Source organism: Syngnathus typhle, linkage group LG16, assembly GCF_033458585.1.
Source record: "Syngnathus typhle isolate RoL2023-S1 ecotype Sweden linkage group LG16, RoL_Styp_1.0, whole genome shotgun sequence".
Lineage (NCBI taxonomy): Eukaryota > Metazoa > Chordata > Actinopteri > Syngnathiformes > Syngnathidae > Syngnathus > Syngnathus typhle.
The window spans coordinates 3828910-3849196 of record NC_083753.1 but is presented as its reverse complement, the minus strand read 5'-3'; the positions used below and the strand labels follow the sequence as shown (position 1 = coordinate 3849196).

Below are 20287 nucleotides of genomic sequence, written 5' to 3'. Positions count from 1 at the left end.
TGACCTTCTGACCACGTGGTGCAGGGACAACAACCTCCTGCTGAACGTCGACAAGACCAAGGAGATTGTTGTGGACTTCCGGAAGGGTCACACCCAACACCTGCCGCTGACCATCGACGGTGCTGTGGTGGAGAGAGTGAGCAGCGCCAAGTTCCTGGGGGTGCACATCAGTGAGGATCTCTCCTGGTCCACCAACACCGCATCACTGGCAAAGAAAGCCCAGCGCCGCCTGTACTTCCTGCGGAAACTCAGGCGAGCGAGCGCTCCTCCGGCCGTCATGACTACATTTTACCGCGGCACCATTGAGAGCGTCCTCTCCAGCTGTATTGCTGTTTGGGGTGGCGGCTGCACTGACTACAACTTGAAGGCCCTGCAGCGCATAGTGAACACGGCTGGTAAGATTATTGGTGCTTCGCTCCCCTCCTTGAAGGACATTTACACCTCCCATCTCACCCGCAAGGCGACCACGATTGTGAGTGATGTGAGTCACCCCGCTCACTCTTTGTTCGAGCTTCTGCCCTCTGGGAAGAGGTACAGAAGCCTGCGCTCCCGCACCACCAGACTCTCAAACAGCTTCATACTCCAGGCTGTTAGGATCCTGAACTCGCTTCCCCGTTCTGCGTAGCGTCCTGTACTTTTACTGTCTGTATGCACACTGGCTCTTATTTGTTGTGTTATCTGTTTATTTATTATTTATTATTACTCTTATTATTTATGCCTTCTTGTTTTTTATATTACGTCGTTTACTTGTATGTCTATTGTGTAGTATGTCTTGTCACCGTGGGATAGAGAAAACGTAATTTCGATCTCTTTGTGTGTCTCGGCATGTGAAGACGTTGACAATAAAGCAGACTTTGACTTTGAAATTGTGCGTTGCTACGTGTCAAGATTCAAGATTCAAGAGTTTTTTTTATTCGCCATGTTTGAGCATGCCAAACAATGAATTTGACTTCGGTAAAACACACCCTCTGTTCAACATTTAGGTGACTAACAACACTCAGGACATGTGAAAAATGGCAAAAACAGTGTAGACAAATTCAAAAAGGTGGGAAGAGCAGGATGTTATTGCCCAGTAATGACTCTGAGACTCTATGAGTGGTGTGAGTTCATCAGAGCAACAGCCTAGGGGAAGAAGCTGTCTCTGTGTCTGCTGGTTTTGTTTTTGTCCTCCCAATTGCTAACTATTTAATTTATTAGATTTGTTAATTTCCATTAGGTTACCCCTATGTCAAGCTTTAACACCATCTCCTGGTGACATTTTGAACTACTACATGTTTTGGGATAACCAATGTGCCTGGGGCAAATTCAATACCTAATTTTACACCATCGCGTACCACCATGCCACTTGAAAACATGTCGGAATGCGGCCCCCGAGGACTGGAGTTTAAGACCCCTGTAACCAGTACTCCACAGAGCCGCCCGACAGCCAAACTAAAAAGGCGAAAAACAAAATAAGAAGATAGGCGCAGGTACGTGCAGTCTTCTTCAGTACAGACGATCTTTGTCCGTCCAATGACGTCACGGCCCCGCTGCTCCAGCTGGACGTAAAACCCAACGCAAAGACCGACGTCAGCTCTCGTTTGTCGTTAGTGTGCGTGCGCGCGCGCGCGCCCACTTGGCGCTTGTGCACTTTTCAAGATTTTTATGAGACGACAACACCCGAGGACGTCGCGAGGTCACCGAAGGTCGTTTGCTGTCGACGGACAATCAAGCGACGATCCGGATCGGGTGAGTCGGGCTGCCTCTTGGCCTCCTTCGCCGCTTAGCCTAGCTTGCGATGCTAACAAACGTTGCCCACACTGAGGGTCTTCAGCTCCGGATGCGATTCTGCCAGCCAGCCAGCCAGCCAACCATTCAGGCAAGGTAGGCAAGCGGGTGGCCGGCCAGGTAGATAAATGTGACGCTCGCAAGCGTCCCCTGCACGTAGCGTGTCAGCTGCCATTGGAGCTTGCACAACCCGGAAATGTGCACGGCTCCTCAGCGATCCTTTCGACTCTTTTAAATTCGACTTGATCGTTTTGCGTATATGTACATGTCTAGACGAAGAAATGAGGGGGCCAAGGAATGAAGGGGAAGGGAATAAGAAGAATCCTTCCTTCTGTGGATGAAGGAAAGAAAGTTGGGAAGAAGGAAGGGGGTAAAGCACTGATGAAAAGTTGGAAAGGAACGGATTGGAGAAATGAAGGATAGATGGTAAGTGGGTATAGAATGAAGGGAAACAAGGAAGTAAAGATAAGAGGAAGAAAAATAATGGATATGGGAAGGGAAGGTCAAGACGAAAAGGGAAGAATGCAAGAGAGAAAATAAGGATTGAAAATGTCGTGAGGATAAGAGGTTTTTGTTTATTTGATGTGAACTTTGCTCATGTTGCAATGTGTCGCTTCCTGCCCATGGCCAAATGTCCCTCTTGAACTTGGACACCCGCAGCCCCCGCGAACGAGGCCTCGTCACCTTGCCACCAGCCGCTGGTACCTCCTTTTAGCGTAAGCCAATCAAGGCGCCGCCTGGAGGTAAAGCCTTCCCGCCTCTTGGCTGCCGTTGCGGTGCCACATGGACACCACATCAAGTTAATGTCCGCTTCCTGTCTCCAGACGGGCCATGCACATCAAGCAACTGCGTTCCGGGCTGTGCGTGGACGTGTCAGGGTTCCGCACGCCTCCCCGCAACGGCCGTTGCCCCCTCAGTGCCATCCCAGGCAACACGCTTAGTACACGAGGCAGCCCACCACCGCTACGTTGTCCGGCCAAAGATGATCCCGACGCCCTGCTGGATGTGTGCGCCGTCATCAAGCCGGGCCACGTCCGTGAGAAGATTGCCCTCTTCGCTTCGGACCCGGGTTCATTATGCGCAAACCGTGCCCCCTCAACGCGGCCAGCGAAGGTGAAGGGCAGCTGGCGGGAAAATAACGACGGCAAGCGACGAAGGCGGTCCGGCGCTACCAGAACCCTCCGGCGGGACTCAGATAGCCTGCCTGGAAACAGGCTGCCCGCCGATGCCTCCACCCCAAGTTTGGAGCAGAAGGTGTCAGTGGGTGCCATAGTTGCGTTCCTGGAGGAGCGCCGCAGCGGCACCGGGTTCGCCGGCACCGGGTTCACCGTCACCCGAACGCCGCCCCTCCCGGAGGACACGGAGAGCGTGCGTGTATCGGACGTGGTCGCCAAGATTGAGTGTCTGCAGCGTCGCAACGTGGGTGGCGTGTCCACAAGCCCAAGGATATGGGCGAGGCACGTGCGGGTCACCGTCTGTCCCGTCTGTCCCGCTCCGTCCCCTCCATCCTCGCCATCGTTTGATGCTTGGGACAGCGACCCGATCGAACGCTCCCGGTCACCTTCTTCAGCCGGCATCGCGCTTCCACCGCCTTCGCTGGAGGAGACGGAGCCCCTTCCCGGGTTGTTGTTTCTGTCCACGCCACCTTACATCCTTTCAGACGAGGCGACGGCAGCGGAGCAGAAACGGGCATCGGATGACTTTGCGGAGATAAGACAGCGGCTGAGCGAGCTCCTGGAGCCGCCGGTCACTCTGGCCACACTGCCGCAGGATGTGCTGTTGGGCATCTTTGTGCTGCTGCCCACCCGCAGCCTAGCGGCGCTCAAGTGCACGTGTAGCTACTTCAAGCTGGTCATCGAGAACTACGGTGTCCGTCCCGCCGATTCCCTGTGGGTGGCAGACCCCCGTTACCACAACGACCCCTGCAAGAAGTGCAAGCGGCGCTACGGGCGCGGTGACGTGTCGTTGTGCCGCTGGCACCACAAGCCGTACTGCCAGGCGCTGCCCTTTGGGCCCGGCTTCTGGCTGTGCTGCCACCGCCTACGCAGGGACGCCCCCGGTTGCAACATGGGGCTCCACGACAACCGCTGGGTGCCCACCTTGCACAGCTGAGCTGCATGGCAAAGCTTTTACCTTTTTTTTTTTTCTTCTTCTCCTTGAACTTGTTCGTGGTCGACCTGTCACATTCCGTTTGTTGGCTGAGGAAGGAGTCTCAGACAGATTTCGATTTGTGTTCACGTGTACATAATATTGCATTTTAAGAAAGCCTAGGAAATGCTATAATAAAAAGAGATTTTTAAAAATTGAGTGTTTTAATTCAGAGCTTTTTTCCACTTCTTTGCCCTTTATATTTTGTTTGAATTAAACCTCTGGCTCTGGGCCATTTTAAAGTGCTGCATCTGTCCAACCTGCGTAAATGTATTTATTTTATTTTTTTAACAGAAGACCTGTTTTGAAGAGCAGTGTAAGATTTCATTTAAAAGAATGAAAGTATCTGCATAATACATTGACAATGTCCGATATAACTTTAATATTAAGTAATTATCTTTAATCAGCGTTCAGATTGTGAGGGGACTCCTGGTGCTCTCGTGTGGTTTTGCGGTGTAATGCAGCCTGGCGGTCAGCTCAGTGTTGGGAGGTGATGGTTGTGATGTCGTCCAGGAGCGAGAAGTAGTTGTACTTGATGTCAAAGTCCATGTCGTACCAGAAGTTCACTGGGGGTGGGTTAGGGGTGCGATTGCAATCTTACAACTCTCAAACACTTTCAACTCATTTGAAAACGTGACACAAATTCCTTGCGCGCTTTGACCTGCTTCTGCTTGTGTCCTCATATCTGCATCCTACCTGCGATGCAGCCGTGCGACTGTCTCACGTGGTGGAACCACAAGGACGGCAGGTAGAGCATCTCTCCCGCCTTCACGCTGCAGTGGAGCGGCTGCGCTCGCGCGTACGAGGGGTAGCGCTCTAGGTCTGGATCCAGCGGGTCTACGGGGATCCACGGCAGCTGGCCGCAGCGGCGGGCCAAAGTGTCAGAGAGATTGCGGGAGCCACCAAGCCACCCAGCGCCCGAACGCACCTTTTCACCATCGCTCTGGTCCACCACCTCAAAGTCACCGTCTTCCTTCTGCCGGTAAACCGCAGGCTGGTATAGGCCTAGCAGCGCATGGTTACCATGGTTACCGCACCCTGGCACCATACGTACTGCATTCTATGGAATGTCGCTATGTAAAGGCGTCAGGGCTGTGATTTGTCAATGTGGTCACCGTAAGCATTGTTACTATGGTTGTTAGGCAGTTGTAATGGTTGTTTGGAAAGTCGTTGCCAAAAGGCCTGCTACTATGGTTACTATGTTTACTGTCATAAAGTTTACTTGTCACCATGGTTACCACAAGGCTTGTGACTTGTTTTAGTCAAGACTAGACTGTTACTATGGTTACCGTAAGAGCAGATGCCTTTTGGTTATGATGATTAGCGGAGCCAATGTTAGTAAGGTTGCTAAGGTCAAGGTTGTTACTAGGGTTCTATGGTTACCATACGGGACGAAGGGTCTGTCGGTGGGCGGCAGCAGGATGAAGTCCTTCTGTCCAGAGATGACGCAGTAAATGTTCTCATAAGGATCTTTGTGCACTAAAAGGGGAATTGGAACACTTTGTTTTGCTGAAAAAGACAGGCGATGCAGGGAGCGGATCTTACGGGAGGTGATCGCGTCGGCCTCTCCGAGCCAGAAGTTGACGGCGTCTGGCGACTTTCCTGAACAAATGACAAAAGAATGATGGACATGCGAGGTTCCTCAAACAGCAGGGGGGCGCTAGTGAGCGCGCTGGCTGGCCAGCCGGCTCACCCATGGCTGTACTCATCCAGCCGATGTGCGCTTCCATGTCAGCCGTCAGCTCGGGCAGCTCCTCCAGCAGGTTGGAGCACTGCTTCTGAATGTAGAACACGCCGCGCTCCTTCACCTGACCGCACACACAAGTTTATGTACTGAAGTGTACGGCTTAGTTTGCAATCAACTCTTGTAGTTGATAACGCAACGCAACCGAACAGTGATTTGTTTCCTAAGAACCATTTTTTTCTTTCATTTTTTATTTCAACTTATACCATCGCCTTGTTGAGGTAAAAAGACGACAACATATCATTGGCTCTGGAAGGTTCAGAATGTTTAAAGGCAGTCAGTTTGGGCTTTGTAGGAGACTGTGGTCTCTCACGTCGGCTCTTTGGGGCGCGGTGTTGAGCAAGCACACCGTCCTGTCATGTACCTTTCCTTGGATGATGTCGAGCACGGAGGAAAAGCACATACGTCGTTCCTCGGGCGTCACGAATCGATTGTCTTTGATGGCGTCGGCGTAACCGTTGGGGGTCACCGCCACGCTGATGACCTTGGAGCCCACCTTCTCCCTGCAAACAGAAAGCGTGAAGTCTATGCTCGGCCCAGGTGTTCTATCTTCCTCCTTACCTACCTCAGGTACGCGGGCGTCCACCTGGACAGCGCCGGCCAATGACTGAAGGCGTTTCGTATAATGCACGGCTTGTTGGGAGCAATCCATTGGCGGTAAAAGTGAAGCGGCTCGGGTGGGCCGTCAACATACGGCACCGATTTGTTCAAATACAAATCTGCAACGTTAAATCCAGCTACATGACGAGGAGTAATAATAGCAGTGCTACTAGTAATGCAGATACAATAGTAGCATAATCTGGGCGATTAGGTAGGTAGTCGTAACATAGCACTGTTTTGTTACAGCCTAAGCTATCGTGAAAGCGCGACATGAATAAATTAAATTTATTTAATAATAGTAATGAGTAATAATAATAGTACCAATAGTAGATGTACTACTCTATAAACAGTATTAATGCTACTTTGATGAAGTACTATTATGAATAGTAACGCAAAAAAGTAGTAACGGGAGCGCTATGAGTAGTGTAAGTTTAATGTTATATAAATATAAGTAGCATGAGTGAAAGCCGTGAAAGTATCAATACAAGTCGTAGTAGTAGTAGTAGCATTGGCGTATGAGTCGTAGTAGTATAAATATTAGTCTTAGTAAGTACACAAGTAAAAACAGCAGTTTACACAGTATATACTGTAGTACCGTGAGCTTCTAATGCGAAATGAGCTAGTCGTTCCTTCACGGCGTCCATGTCAACCATTGCATCAAAATCTCGTTTTAATGCTCGGCCGCTTCGTCCATGCTGCTTTGTTTACACCCACTGCGTCTTCGTCGTCGGACGCCTTGTGGTATGTCTTCCCCTGCTGGCCAGACACTGAACTGTAAATCTAGATACGTCACCGACCTTTTTCATGAATATCATTGTAATTAAATATTTTTGCATGAGAAAATATACATTTCAGTGAGTTGTAAATGATTGTACAAAGCAAAAACTGAACTATGAAGAAGTTTTTTGCTTGAAAACATGCATAAACAAGCGTTTTATTGCGCGTGCCGTCACATCCGGGTATTTTCTGTTGACATTGCTGCGTGGCTCTCACAATTTAAAAAAAAAGAAAAAAGATTTACCGCACAGTAAATCTTTTAATCGTTTCAAAGTTGTTTTACGAGAACAGTGCAGCATTTCGTCACTGTAACGTAAGTGAGCCGCCTAGCTGAGTGTGGAATACTGCTAGCGTTCAGCATGCTAACGGATGTTGCTTATTGTAGCTTAGCTTCATAACCCCCCCCCCCTCTTCGTTTCCGCTAAACACCCATACGACAAAGTAGACCAAACCTTCGACTCAAGTAGTTCGTGTTCTCGTCACCTTTTACGACCACTAATAATGACTAAAGTAGGTGAAAGTCATAGTGAGCTATTTAGTGACGGGCTCATGTCATCAACTTGAATACCGATGAGCCTCTGATTGACAGCTTGAGGTCCACAACGAAGTTCGGTTCAATACTTGATTACTTTGAGATCACGGTGTCACGTGAGCTATTGATATTTTATTATTAAATCAAAGCTGTGATTGACATAGACCTGACGTTTTTTTGTATGTCTCACACACATGCACACCGTCATATGCGGGAATCAAACTCATGATGCCTGCACACAAGACAGGCGAGTGTACCAATACACCATCCGCCATCCCCTAGGCCTAGACTGATTGACGTTGATGTGCAGGACACTGCCGCAGTGACGGACACAGTTTGGACCTTCAGTCCGGATGGGGAATAGTGCTCTCAAGTCCCATCTGGAGACTTCCCAGAAGACAGGAGTATTCCAGCTCACTGGAAAAGGACTTCCAGCGGTGAGACATGTCTGGGTCCTATATGCTTATTTTGGTACCATTTTTGTCATACAGCAGGGGTCACCAACACGTTGACCGCGGTCACCAGGTCGCCTGTGAGGCCCGCATGAGTCGCCCGCAGGACTGACCTACAATTAGCTCAAATAGCGGCACTTGTCAGTGAGCTGCATCTATTTATTTTACAGTCAAACCTCGGTTTTCGAACGTCCTGGTTCTTGAACAAATCGGAATTCGAACAAAAAATTCGAGATTTTTTGCTTCGGTTGTCGAACAAAATTCGGAGGTCGAACATCGCGAGATGAGCCGGGAGGACCCGAGAAAACCCGACCGCGCGGCCCGGATGCTGACTGACTCCGTTGTTATTGAATTTTCGTTACTTTGAGGATTGTATTAACCCCTAATCATGCCTCCAAAGAATGCAAGTGGGAGCAGTAAAGCCATCCTAAAACACAAAGACGCTCTTAAAGCAATGCGACAGTGAGCACCCGGCGCCCGGCGGTTGCGCGATCGAACCAAATTAAGCTCCCTGCGCACTGAGGTCCACTTAAATTTTGGAAAGTACATTAGGACTTTAAAAATATTTTCTAAGTTTTAGCGACGGCTCTGTCACAATAATGCGACCAGCGCGGTGCAGTTGCGCGGTGGGCGACACGTTACGGTTGCGCGGTCGGCGGTGGGATGCAGTTGCGCGATCGGACAAATATGCGCAAATGAAATAATGCTTAAAAAAGGCGGGGTTTTTTTGTCTTGAAATGGATTAGAACATTTTCCATTATTTGTAATGGGAAAAATAGATTCGGAATTCGACCGATTCGCTTCTCCAACCGCCTTCTGGAACGGATTGTGGTCAAAAACCAAGGTTTGACTCTATTTTTGCTATTCTTGTTCAAATCACACTTACATGTGAACTGGAAATGACAATAATAACACAGTGAAAGCCCAATTGAGCAAATTGGCTATTTCAGAAGTCTGTGTCAAACTGACTTAATCAGTACCCAGGAAGTAGCTCTCGGTTTAAGAAAGGTTGGTGACCCCTGTCATACAATCTGCATTTCCCAGTGTCATGTGATTTCTACTGTGTGCCTACACATAAGTTCTTAGGCTCAGTAAGTTCTTTTATGTGGGTGTTGGGGTTCTCACTGTATATAGTCAAAGTCAGCTTTATTTTCAGCAGGTGGGTCTCACTTTATATACCGAAATTTTCGGACTATAAGTCGCTGATTTTTCCATAGTCTGGGTGGGGGGGCGACTTATACTTATACTCACAAATTTTTACTTGATCATTAACACATCACTTACTTACAAGTATAGTTGACCACTTCACATGTTGTTTTTAGTACAGTTGATCACTTCGCATGCTTTGATATCTTTGTCTTGAACATATTCAAAACATAAAAAATAGAGAGAAAAAAATCAAATAAAGTAATTAACACTTTAAAGCGCCACATCCTCTGAACATCCTGAACGTCCTCTGTCACCAGGATGACATAAAGGACGAGAAATTTGATCGATGGATTTAATGATTTGGAGTGACACAAATGGTTTGATAATATTGTTGTTTAGGTGATAGTTCTTTAAAATATAGTTTATATATCGTTGTAAAGGCCTGTGGAATAATTTGAACTGCGGCGCGGCACACGGCATTGTTGACAAAGGACGATCAATAAAAGACGCGAAATTTGATCGATGGATTTAATGATTTGGAGTGACACAAATGGTTTGATGTTGTTGTTTATGTGATAGTTATTTAAAATATAGTTTCTTTGTCGTTGTATGGGGCTGTGGAATAATTGGAACTGCGGCGCGGCACACGGCATTGTAGACAAAGGACGATCGATGGATTTAATGAATTGGAGTGACACAGATGGTTTTATAAACGTGTTATTTATGTAATAGTTTTTTTTGTTACGTCAAGCCTAGGGATGCACCGAAAATTCGGCCACCGAAAACTTTCGGCCGAAAATGACCCAAAAGTGCATTTTCGGTTTTTGGCCGAAAGACCTAAATCACCGAAACAACACGGCCGAAACTTGTGATGACGTGAGCAAACAGCGCAGCGAGCACGGGATAAGTCTGCGGTGTGGACTGATTTCACTATCTCAGAGAAAGACCCACGGATAGCGATTTGCAAAACATGCAATGCTGAAAGGGGTGCATCTGCAAAAAGTTTCTCCATGTCGGGTTTAATTCATCACCTGAAATCCAAACATCCCGATCGCCATTCTGAATATGAGAAGAAGGCGACACAGAAAAGGAAACTGACACCGAGCACGCCCACTCCGTCTGTGGGGGACGTTTTTGAAAAGGCAAGAAAGTTCTCTGTGTTTTTATAAGAGAACATATTTAATTTTACAGTCAGTTATAAGCCTGTAAATTATTATTTAATGTACACATGAGTTGGGTCAAGTTAAACATTTTATTTTATTTTTGAATTTTAATTTATATTGTGCATTGTTGTCAGTGCTAAATAAATATTTTCATACTTTCGTAACTGGTTTATTGCAATGCCTTGATTTTAGTGAGGTTAGTACACATGTAGCCATAAATGCTGTGGTTCTAATAACTGACATTTCTTTCGGTGTTTCGGTTTTCGGTTTTCGGCCTTGGTTTCCTCATTTTTGGTTTTCGGTTTCGGCCAAGAATTTTTATTTCGGTGCATCCCTAGTCAAGCCCGTTCTCAGCTCCTCGTTTGTGTTTGTCACGTTAGCATACCGTATCGTTTAGCCTGTTGTTGCTTGTTCATGTCTGTTCTTGGTGTTGGATTTTGTCAAATAAATACCCCCCCAAAATGCGACTTATACTCCGGAGCGACTTATATATGTTTTTCTTTACATTTTTGGGCATTTTATGGCTGGTGCGATTTATACTCCGGAGCGATTTATAGTCCAAGAATTAGGGTAGTCAGCAGGTATCATCTGGGTCCTATAACCAGCTTGTCTTATGTGAGTTCAGTATGTATGTTCTGGCAACACATGGGTACTGGTGACAGCACATTCCATGTGAGGTAAACAATCAGCATGTTCTGTCCGGCTGCCATGTGGATTCTCGAGTCAGCATGGTCTGATTCTATGTGGGTTCTCTAGTAATTGTACTTGTTCCTTGCGGCGTCTATAGTCAACATGTTAATGACTCAACTGAGGTCCAAGCCAAGTATCGGTGCTGCTAGCTTGTGCTAACAGGTTCTGATATGAGACTTTGTGGCCTTCAGTTTCCTGAGGAATTGCAGCGACTTACAGCAAACCTTCGGACCGTGGACCTGTCAGACAACAAGTTGGAGTCACTTCCTCCTTCTATTGGAAGCTATGCGCAGCTCCGGAGTTTGACCCTCAACTCAAACAGGCTGGGTGAGTTCAAACATTCAGGATGAAACGGTCAGTGTACTGGAACTCCAACACTTTTGTGGTGTTGCTTATTGCTCCTCAGGTGGACTCCCCACTGAGATTGGGAAGCTGAAGAAACTGGAGACTCTTAGTCTCAGTTCTAATTGGATCCAGCAGCTGCCACTCACCATGGATCAGCTAAAGTCCCTGCGGACCCTCATTCTGGCCGGGAACCGCATCTCGGAGTTCCCCACCGGACTAGGAGCCCTGAGACACCTGGATCTGCTGGACCTTTCCAGGAACCAGCTTCAGAGTGTTCCCCCAGAGGTGTCAGAATTGCAGGTCATTGAGCTCAACCTCAACCAGAACCAGGTACCAAACAATTAAGCCAGTCCAAAAAAAAGAACCTGAGCTTGGAACAAAGTTATTAGATTGGCCCAGCAAGAATTAGATCAGTCCAATGAGATACCAAACCGGTAAAACAGAGCTGTGTTCAGAACGAGGAAGTTGTGCCTGTTTGTTCCAGATCTCGCTGCTGTCTGCGGATGTGTCTCTGTGTCCTCGCCTCAAAGTTCTACGTGTGGAGGAGAACTGTTTGGACCTGGCCGCCATCCCGCTGTCTATCCTGAATGAATCACAAGTGTCTCTCTTCTCGGTTGAAGGAAACCTCTTTGAGGTCAAGTGTCTACAAGACATGGAGGGTTACGACAAGGTGAGGAGGTTCGGAACGTGCCGCAACGGACCAAGTCTCTTCTTCTTAAATTTCCCCATGTCTTTCCTCTGCAGTACATGGAGCGTTTCACCGCCACCAAGAAGAAGTTTTCCTGAAGACCACCACCACCTCGTCGTCCTCTTTCTCTTCTGGGGACGCAAAGTGGGAAGTAGTAGTAGAAGAAGAAGCCAAGAGACGATTCCAGTGTGTTCCCCATCATTTAGCGCAGCTTGTGTCTGGCCAGCCATGACTGAGAGTACTTGGTGACCCTGTTGTGGACCTGGCCTGGCCACCCAGAGGAACAAAGAGGAACTGCAAACTGTTCTGAGACACAAAGGCTTATTGCACTGCTGGCGGCACTGTCACTTTTTTTATAAACAAAACCATTGAAGTTTCCATGGCAATGCATTTGCTAATAAGCTGCATGTTATCTCACCCGGATGCAGGAAAGTGATGAGAACTTCCAGTGATGTTATTGTGTCAGCCATGTTTGCATAATAGTTAGTTGCTTGCCATTAGCCTTCTTTGAGCTAGATAAAGGTCCGTTCATTATCACACGACTAACAAATAAACTTCAAGCATACCCGTAAACACATGTTGAATCTGCCAAAGACACTGCTTCACTATTTTCACTAATGCCGCGGGCCTCTAAAAATCACTTGATTTTGCTTGAGAAAATATGAAGTCCAATTCTTTCTCTTTGTAATTTAATTCACATTAACTAACGATTGCTGATTGAACTAAAATGTAAAGTGTAGCCTATTGTTGATAGTCTTACCCGGTTAGGTGCTGACCCCAACTGATGGTCGCTGTCTGAATTCTACACCAACTGACCAGGACAAGATCTGAGGTGGACCATGTCCTCAAGGGTGCTGTCATGATGACTGAAGGTGTCTTCCTAAATGGACTTCTACTAGGGGTGTAACGATACATCGGTACACATCGATTAATCGATATAATGCTCTACGATTTATTGGCATCGATGCTAAAGGTAAACATCGATTTATATCGCCGTGTTTGACCTCGGACATTAGACGCGACTTTATTTTGAAATCCAGTTCATTGTTACTTGCTTCCTCTTTCCGGGAGCAGGGAGCAGTGCGCGGCGTTGTTGTGTTGTGAGCAGAGCACGCACGTGAAAGGGGAGGCGACAACTAGTACGCGGCTCCTGGGCTGGTGCTATGGCTAGTGTCCAAAAAAGACAAGGAAATTTGCTCCCCTTTAGGCTTCAAGTCATTCGTTTGGAAGCACTTTGGATTCCAAAGAAAAGATGGCTCAACGGACAAGACACGTGCAGTTTGTAAATCCTGCCATGCGGTGATCAAATATTCAGGGAGCACAAATCTCGCCGCACATTTAAAGAAAAAACACGACATCAAAGTTCAGTGTTAAAGTAAGAAATTTGTATACTACAATACTCTTGTAATTTCCTAAATAAAGAGTTTGCAGTACCTTGTTGATTTTGCGTATGAATTGTTATAAATCAGGATATTGTTCTATATTTTTTTATTTAAAAAATAAATAAATCGATCGTAGAGCACTATATCGCGATATATCGTGAATGAATCGCAGCAGGCTTTAAGATATCAGCAAATATCGTATCGTAGTTCTTTATATCGATATTACCGTTTTTTTCCGTGTATAGTGCGCCCCCATGTATAGTACGCACCCCTAACAATGGCATGCTGATGCTGGAAAAAAGCTTGTACCCATGTATAATACGCACCCAATTTTTATGAATTTTTTTTTTTTTTTTTTAAGTCCCAAAGATCGTCACACACGCAGGGAGGCAATGGGTCCCATTTTTAAAGTCTTTGGTATGGTCTTAACTAGGCTGGATGTCATTTTTTTTGTTGGCGTTGATTTCTCCGACTGCCCCTAAACGCACCACCGCGCTCCGTGCGCACACGGCGGCTCTGTATGGGAGAGACGTTGAAGAGGAATAAAAACACCCTTGGAAACCAAAACTTGCCCCTCGTCGTGACTCGGAGCCGCAACAAATGTTTCGGATTTGTGTAGGGTACATTGTGACAGACGGCAAACTAGCAGGTGATCGAGCGAGCGTCTGATACAAGAGCATTGCGGTCGTATGGAGCGTGTTTGAAATGAACAGCAGAGACGAAAGGAACAAGGCAAAGTGTTGTGAAATAAAATATTACCTGTAATACGCATTTTGTTATTTGCTGATTGAAACTGCTAATTAAACTGTGAATTGAAACTAATAGGTGGAGAACTGAACTCTCGCTCTTTATATAGCTGACGTGTCTTGCGCAACCGTTCTGCGCATCTGTAATGGCGGCCTCCGTATGACGTCCGGTCCGCGATGGAGATTAAAAAACAAACAATATTCGACAATAACACACCATCGAGGATTGCACCATCGCATCAAACGATGTGTCGTCAATTATGAATTTTACTAAGTGTGTTGGGCAGGATGGCTGAATGCGATGCGCGATTGACAACAAACAAGAAGAAAGGTGAGTTTTATTTCGGGGGAGATTTGTCATGTCTCGTCCCCAGTTTTGCTATGTGTCTAGGTTGCCATAGTTTCTGTTCGTGTCACCCCACTCTTCCTGTGTCACCTCAATCGATGTAACGTGTTTTGTATTTAAGTCCTGTCTGCCCCTCGCTCACCGTTGGATCATTGCATGTGTTACTGTCATTCTGTTCCTGTCTTTGGTAATGTCACCCTGTCTTTTTGTTCCACGACTTTGTCGGTCAGTCCTGTTGTTGGTTTTGTTGTACCATGACTTTATTTAAAAAAAAAAAAAAAAAAAAAAAAATTAAAATTCTTTTTCTTTGTACCCATGTATAATACGCACCCTAGATTTTAGGACAATAAATTAGTAAAATATTGCGCACTATACACGGAAAAAAACGGTAACCTAACTGATCGCGGTGGTGCCTTTACGGGCAGTCGGAGAAATCAACGCCAACAAAAAATATACATCTAGCCTAGTTAAGACCATACCAAAGACTATAAAAACAGGACCCATTGCCTCCCTGCTTGGCACTCAGCATTAAGGGTTGGAATTGGGGGGTTAGATCACCAAATGATTCCCGAGCGCGGCGCCGCTGCTGCTCACTGCTCCCCTCTCCCCCAGGGGATGGATCAAAATCACACGGGGATGGGTCAAATGCAGAGGACAAATTTCACCACACCCAGATGCGTGTGTGACGATCATTGGGACTTAAAAAAAATAAAAGAAATTGGGTGCGTATTATACATGGGTACAGGCTTTTTTCCAGCATCAACATGCCATTTTTAGGGTGCGTATTATACATGGGGGCGCATTGTACACGGAAAAAACGGTAACCTTCTGAAGAAAATGCATTAAAAGTTCACATTCATTACAACTTGTTTTTGGTGAGCAAAATGTCAGAAGAATTTAATTTAAATGCTGATTGATTGGGTTTTAATACAATGCAGATGGTCCAAACACCACCACTGCTTTGTGTAATCTCTGAGTCACATGGCAGAGTAAGAGAAAGGGTTTACAGCCCTTTGACGCAGGTCACCTAGCGTACATTCCTACTAAAGCTCATAATAGTCACAAGCAACACAGCCAGAATAAGCAGCAGCCATAGTAGTGTTTCAAAATAGTATTTTTGTTGTTGTTCTTTTCTTCAAGATACCGCAGTGTATAAAAGTGAATTTTATTTTATTTTTTGCCATTTTTCACATGTCCTGAGTGTTGTTAGTCACCTAAATGTTGAACAGAGGGTGTGTTTTACCGAAGTCAAATTCCTTGTTTGGCACGCTCAAACATGGCGAATAAAAAACTCTTGAATCTTGAATCTTCAAGTGATCAAGTCATCACAAAAATCACGAAAAAAATCCTTATATAAGCCGCACCTGACTATAAACCGCAGGGTTCAAAACTTTGGAAAAAAGGCGCGGTTTATAGTCCGGAATTTACGCTAATCTGCAAATGTTCAGTCATTTTGTTAATGACTGAATTGACAAAATGTGGTCCGTTGTCACGGTAAATGGTCTCTGGGATGCCATAACTGGGAACGATGGTCTTGCAGATACCCTTTCCTACTGTTATAGCATCTGCATTCTTTGCTGGGATCATTCCTGTCCACCTTGAAAAGGCATCGATTAGGACTAAACAATATTTGTACAGTCCACACCTGTTTAGTTCTATGAAGTCCATATGCGACATTTGGAACGGATATGTCGGTTCTGGGAATTTTCCTCTTTTTGGTTTTACATTCCTTTGTGGATTATTTTTTATACAGACTTCACACCAGGGGTCCCCAAACTTTTTCTTGTGAGGGCCAAATAACTTTTCCCTTCTCTGATGGGGGGCCGGTGTCAGTTTGTAACAGAAAAAGTATGACGATCATAGGGGAGCTTAAAAATTTTATTGTTTTCCAGAAAGCCACACATAACCAAATAACGGTTATTTAATAACCCTTTCCAGGTTCTTTACAGAAAAAAAGTCAGGAAACAAATAATAACACTATTAATGAAATAAATAATAACTAAATAACCCTCTCTGAGTTCTTCACAGAAAAACCAGGAAATAAATAATAACCAGGGCTGTGGACTCGGTTCGGACTCGGGGACTCGGACTCGGTCGGACTCTGTCATTTTTGCCAGACTCGGACTCAGTGCTGATTTTGACCGAGTCCACCGAGTCCGACAATAAAAAAAAGAGGCAATACGCAGCCAGAGAGTGTCAGGTTACAGTCAGCGCGGTAGGAGTTGGAAGAAGCAGTAAAAACTCCACCAAACTCGTCGTAATGACCCGTAATATATGTTATATCCTTACTATTTTCCAGGTTCTTAGATACCAAGAATAGGTCGGACAACGACGTGAATGATAACTGCTTTATTCCTTACTCACAGTGCGTTCACAGGGCGTACCACAACAAGACAGAATGCCCATCCCACTTCCGCTTTTTTTCTACTACGGAATCTGAGTTAGCCCAAAATACACAACATCTCTTCCCCTCTTACAATGAACGTGCTATATGCATGAATGCGACCAACATAGTCTTATGCACCTATAACTTGACATCTTCAAGATCTATCAATAACTACCATTAAACAATTATCATATATGGTCCAGACAATTATGACAATAATATTCCCATGAAACCTTAACTTTGGGTAAGGGTGGACTACCTCGAATTATAGCGAAAAACCGATGTCGTACGGCGTCAGCACTATGTTGTTTTCAATAAAAACATGAAGAACTCACGTTTGCGTCACAAAACTGTTGTAATTATTTAGATTCTGATCTAAATTAGCCTTGAATAAAGACTAAGCAGTCACATGAATTAACAGAAAAAATGGACAGCCGGACTCGGACTCATGGCCAAGAGGCCGGACTCGGACAGCATTCTTGTAATTCGCGCGCTGAGCTTTCAGATGCAGTTTTGCGCTAAAGCCACCCACAAACCTTCCCCTGGAATCCTTCCATTAAAATGAGTCGCCCAGGGAAAAGCAAGGTGGCCACAGTGCCGAGCGTTTAAAAGAGAGTGGCCAATTTGGCTCGACGTACGCGACGTGACGTTCAGCCACATCAACATCAACCCGTCACAGATCGAGGTAAACGGACCAACACCTCGGATCTCTCCTAAGAATTGCCACAACAAATTTTACTCCAGACTATGACGCACTAGCAAACTTTAACAAAAAAGACAGCGGTGTCTACAAGCCTACTGGAACCTACAAAAGGATTATAAGGAAGGAACACAAGAACTTTAAGAGACTGCTCATATGTGTCAGAGAGATTCTGCTCTGACAACTGAGCTGAACTTTTATCTGTTAAAATTGTGCATGGCACAACAGAAAGTTAATGTTCCATGGTTTTTTTTCTATGAAGAACCCAGAGAGAGTTATTTAGCTATTATTTATTTCCTGTTCTTTCTGCGAAGAACTCAGAGAGGGTTATTTAGTTATTATTTATTTTATTAATAATGTTATTATTTGTTTCCTGACTTTTTTTCTGTAAAGAACCTGGAAAGGGTTATCAAATAACCGTTATTTGGTTATGTGTGGCTTTCTGGAAAACAATAAATTTTTTAAGCTCCCCTACGATCGTCACACTTTTTCTGTTACAAACTGACACCGGCCCCCCATCAGAGAAGGGAAAAGTTATGTGGCCCTCACAGGAAAAGGTTTGGGGACCCCTGGTTTAGATTCTTTAGTTACCTTCGGTTTAGATTCTTAAGTGAAATAAAAAAACAAAAAAAAACATGTCCTATTTGTGTGAAACATGATCCACACGGGAACCTAAAAGAAACTATATGAAAATCACCCCCATTTCAGAAGGGTTAACACCTGTTGAAAACAAAGTGGAAAATGTGTTCAAGTTATATGTGGTGCTGCAATGGCAGTAGAATCGTCAGCAGATGTTAACTTGTTCCATCCCACAGACCTAAATTCGGGACTGATACAAATAGAGCGCGAGTGCGCCATGTCCGTACTACTGAGTACGTACACGCACTTGTGAGTGTGCACCGAGCTTTCTGACACGGCTTCCGGTAGTAAATGCGCAGGCGAGCGCTTCCCCATCTACTGGGGAAACGCAGTCATTGCAGGCAAAATGACAAAAAAAAACAAGTTTAATAATACAATTTGTTCAGGGTTGGCGGGCCGGATTAAACGGTCCCGTGCCGTAGTTTGGTGACTGTCAGGGTTTTCTAAAACTATCTTGATCGTATGATTATGTTGGAATGTGTGTAACCAGTAATAAATAACCTAGCTTGTCCCATCCTACACAATGTCGTAAAACATCCCCTGCTCTGCTAATCTAGAGGTCAAGGGCTTTAACTTGTCTATTCAGTCCACTGTCACCCCCACCCTTTTTCTTGTAATAAAGATGCTCTTGTGGGAAGCGAGAGTCAGACTTCATTCGACCATCGCTGTAAGCACAGCGACGAGTGAACTCTCCGCCTGCAGGTGTCTAAAATGACTTGCTTGACTCCTATGTGGTTCTTGCAAAATAAGTTAGAGTGAGCACCACTCTAACATTTTGGTGCCGAAACCCGGGACCCTCATACCCGCCATCTGGCTGACGGAGGAAGACGTGCTGCATTGTCGACAAGCCAGCGTCCTTTAGGGCAGTGCTTCTCAAATAGTGGGGCGGGCCCCCCTGGGGGGGCGGAGTGCGATACCAAGGGGGGCGCGGGAACATGTTTTTCTTTTGGCTGTATTAGATTAAAGGGTAATTACACATCCACTGCAGTAGGTGGGGGTGGCGGTATCACTGGAAGAGTATTTGCTCTACAGCAGCACTTTGAATCTGTTCTGTTACAGACTAAAAAACACTGTTATTAATAAAGTTATTCTTTATTGTAAGTTGATCTTTCTTTTTTATTTATTTTTTGTTTTTCCTTTAATGTTAATAACATGGGGGGAGGGGCGCAAAATGTTTTCTTCTTCCTAGGGGGGGCGTCACAGGAAATAATTGAGAAGCACTGCTTTAGGGGGACCTGGAAAATAAAGTCCTGGGAAGAGAATTTCTTCGCTGGGCCAGCATCTTAGGTCTGCCTTCGTCTGCCAGAGGTGGATTGGCGGGTTCCGGCAATGCAACGGACCAGGGGTCAGGTAAGTTAGAAATTGTGTGGTTGTGAAACGCGTAAAAGTAAAAGTGCACAGGAATAAAAATAGGCAAGACAGAAGATAAGAAGTCTTGTGGAAGGAGGGGGTGTTGTAGAGTCCCCCTCCGGATGAAGTGGCTCTTCTGGAGCAGTGGTTTTCAAACTGTTTTATATATTTTTGTAAAATCTCACGTACCTCCGTGTACCCTCATTTGACAACCACTGTTCTAAGGGGACAACTTCGCGTTGGCAGGGCTGGGTAACTGGACAGTTGTCTTCAGTTCCCAGGGAAGGAAGGGGTGTTGTAGAGTCCCCCATCCGGATGAAGCAGCTCTTTTATTTTTAAAAGAGGACTTCGCGTAGGCAGGGATAAGAAATTTGTGTGGTTGAATGTGTGACTGGTAGGATAGATTGACTAAAAAGCAGTTCTAGCATTGATCAACGGCAATAACACAGGCTAGTAATTTGTTAGAAGGTCAATTTAAACCTGCATTGAGGATCCTCAAAGAAAATAAAAAGAGATTGAAAAAAAAAAACACTGGAAAAACTAAAATTAAGATGAGAAAAAGGAACGATAAATCTCTAGCTCTTGAAGGAGATGAGTTCATGGCGAGTAGATTTCTTGATTGTATGTAATACATGCTGAAGTGGAAAAAGAAAAGAGAGAGAGTTGAATTGTGCTAGACTGTG

General features: G+C 45.5%; 2 protein-coding genes across 16 annotated transcripts; one reads left to right on the top strand and one right to left on the bottom strand.

Moving 5' to 3' along the window:
• The first annotated feature begins 1378 nt into the window (after positions 1–1378).
• On the top strand, positions 1379–12628 carry fbxo34 (F-box protein 34). 13 transcript variants are annotated; one of them, XM_061300820.1, is made up of 6 exons: positions 1569–1728; positions 7879–8005; positions 11214–11349; positions 11429–11697; positions 11852–12037; positions 12112–12628. In XM_061300820.1, the coding sequence occupies exons 2-6, from the start codon at positions 7922–7924 to the stop codon at positions 12151–12153; spliced, it is 717 nt and encodes a 238-aa protein (XP_061156804.1). In that variant the 5' UTR covers positions 1569–1728; positions 7879–7921; the 3' UTR covers positions 12154–12628. The 13 variants fall into 13 exon arrangements, with proteins under 13 accessions (XP_061156801.1, XP_061156802.1, XP_061156798.1 ...); XM_061300823.1 differs by lacking the exon at positions 1569–1728 and adding an exon at positions 7188–7349 and having other exon boundaries at positions 7851–8005; XM_061300819.1 differs by lacking the exon at positions 1569–1728 and adding an exon at positions 7189–7349.
• Positions 4270–7022, bottom strand: jmjd7 (jumonji domain containing 7). Of its 3 annotated transcripts, none has more exons than XM_061300829.1 (9): positions 6855–7021; positions 6225–6396; positions 6024–6162; positions 5609–5723; positions 5461–5517; positions 5299–5394; positions 4844–4920; positions 4612–4771; positions 4270–4481 (listed from the first exon to the last, which is right to left on the bottom strand). In XM_061300829.1, exons 1-9 carry the CDS (start codon positions 6910–6912, stop codon positions 4393–4395), a joined length of 963 nt encoding a protein of 320 aa, XP_061156813.1. In that variant the 5' UTR covers positions 6913–7021; the 3' UTR covers positions 4270–4392. The 3 variants fall into 3 exon arrangements, with proteins under 3 accessions (XP_061156813.1, XP_061156814.1, XP_061156812.1); XM_061300830.1 differs by having other exon boundaries at positions 6225–6378; positions 6855–7014; XM_061300828.1 differs by having other exon boundaries at positions 4612–4920; positions 6855–7022.
• Positions 12629–20287: the final 7659 nt, after the last annotated feature.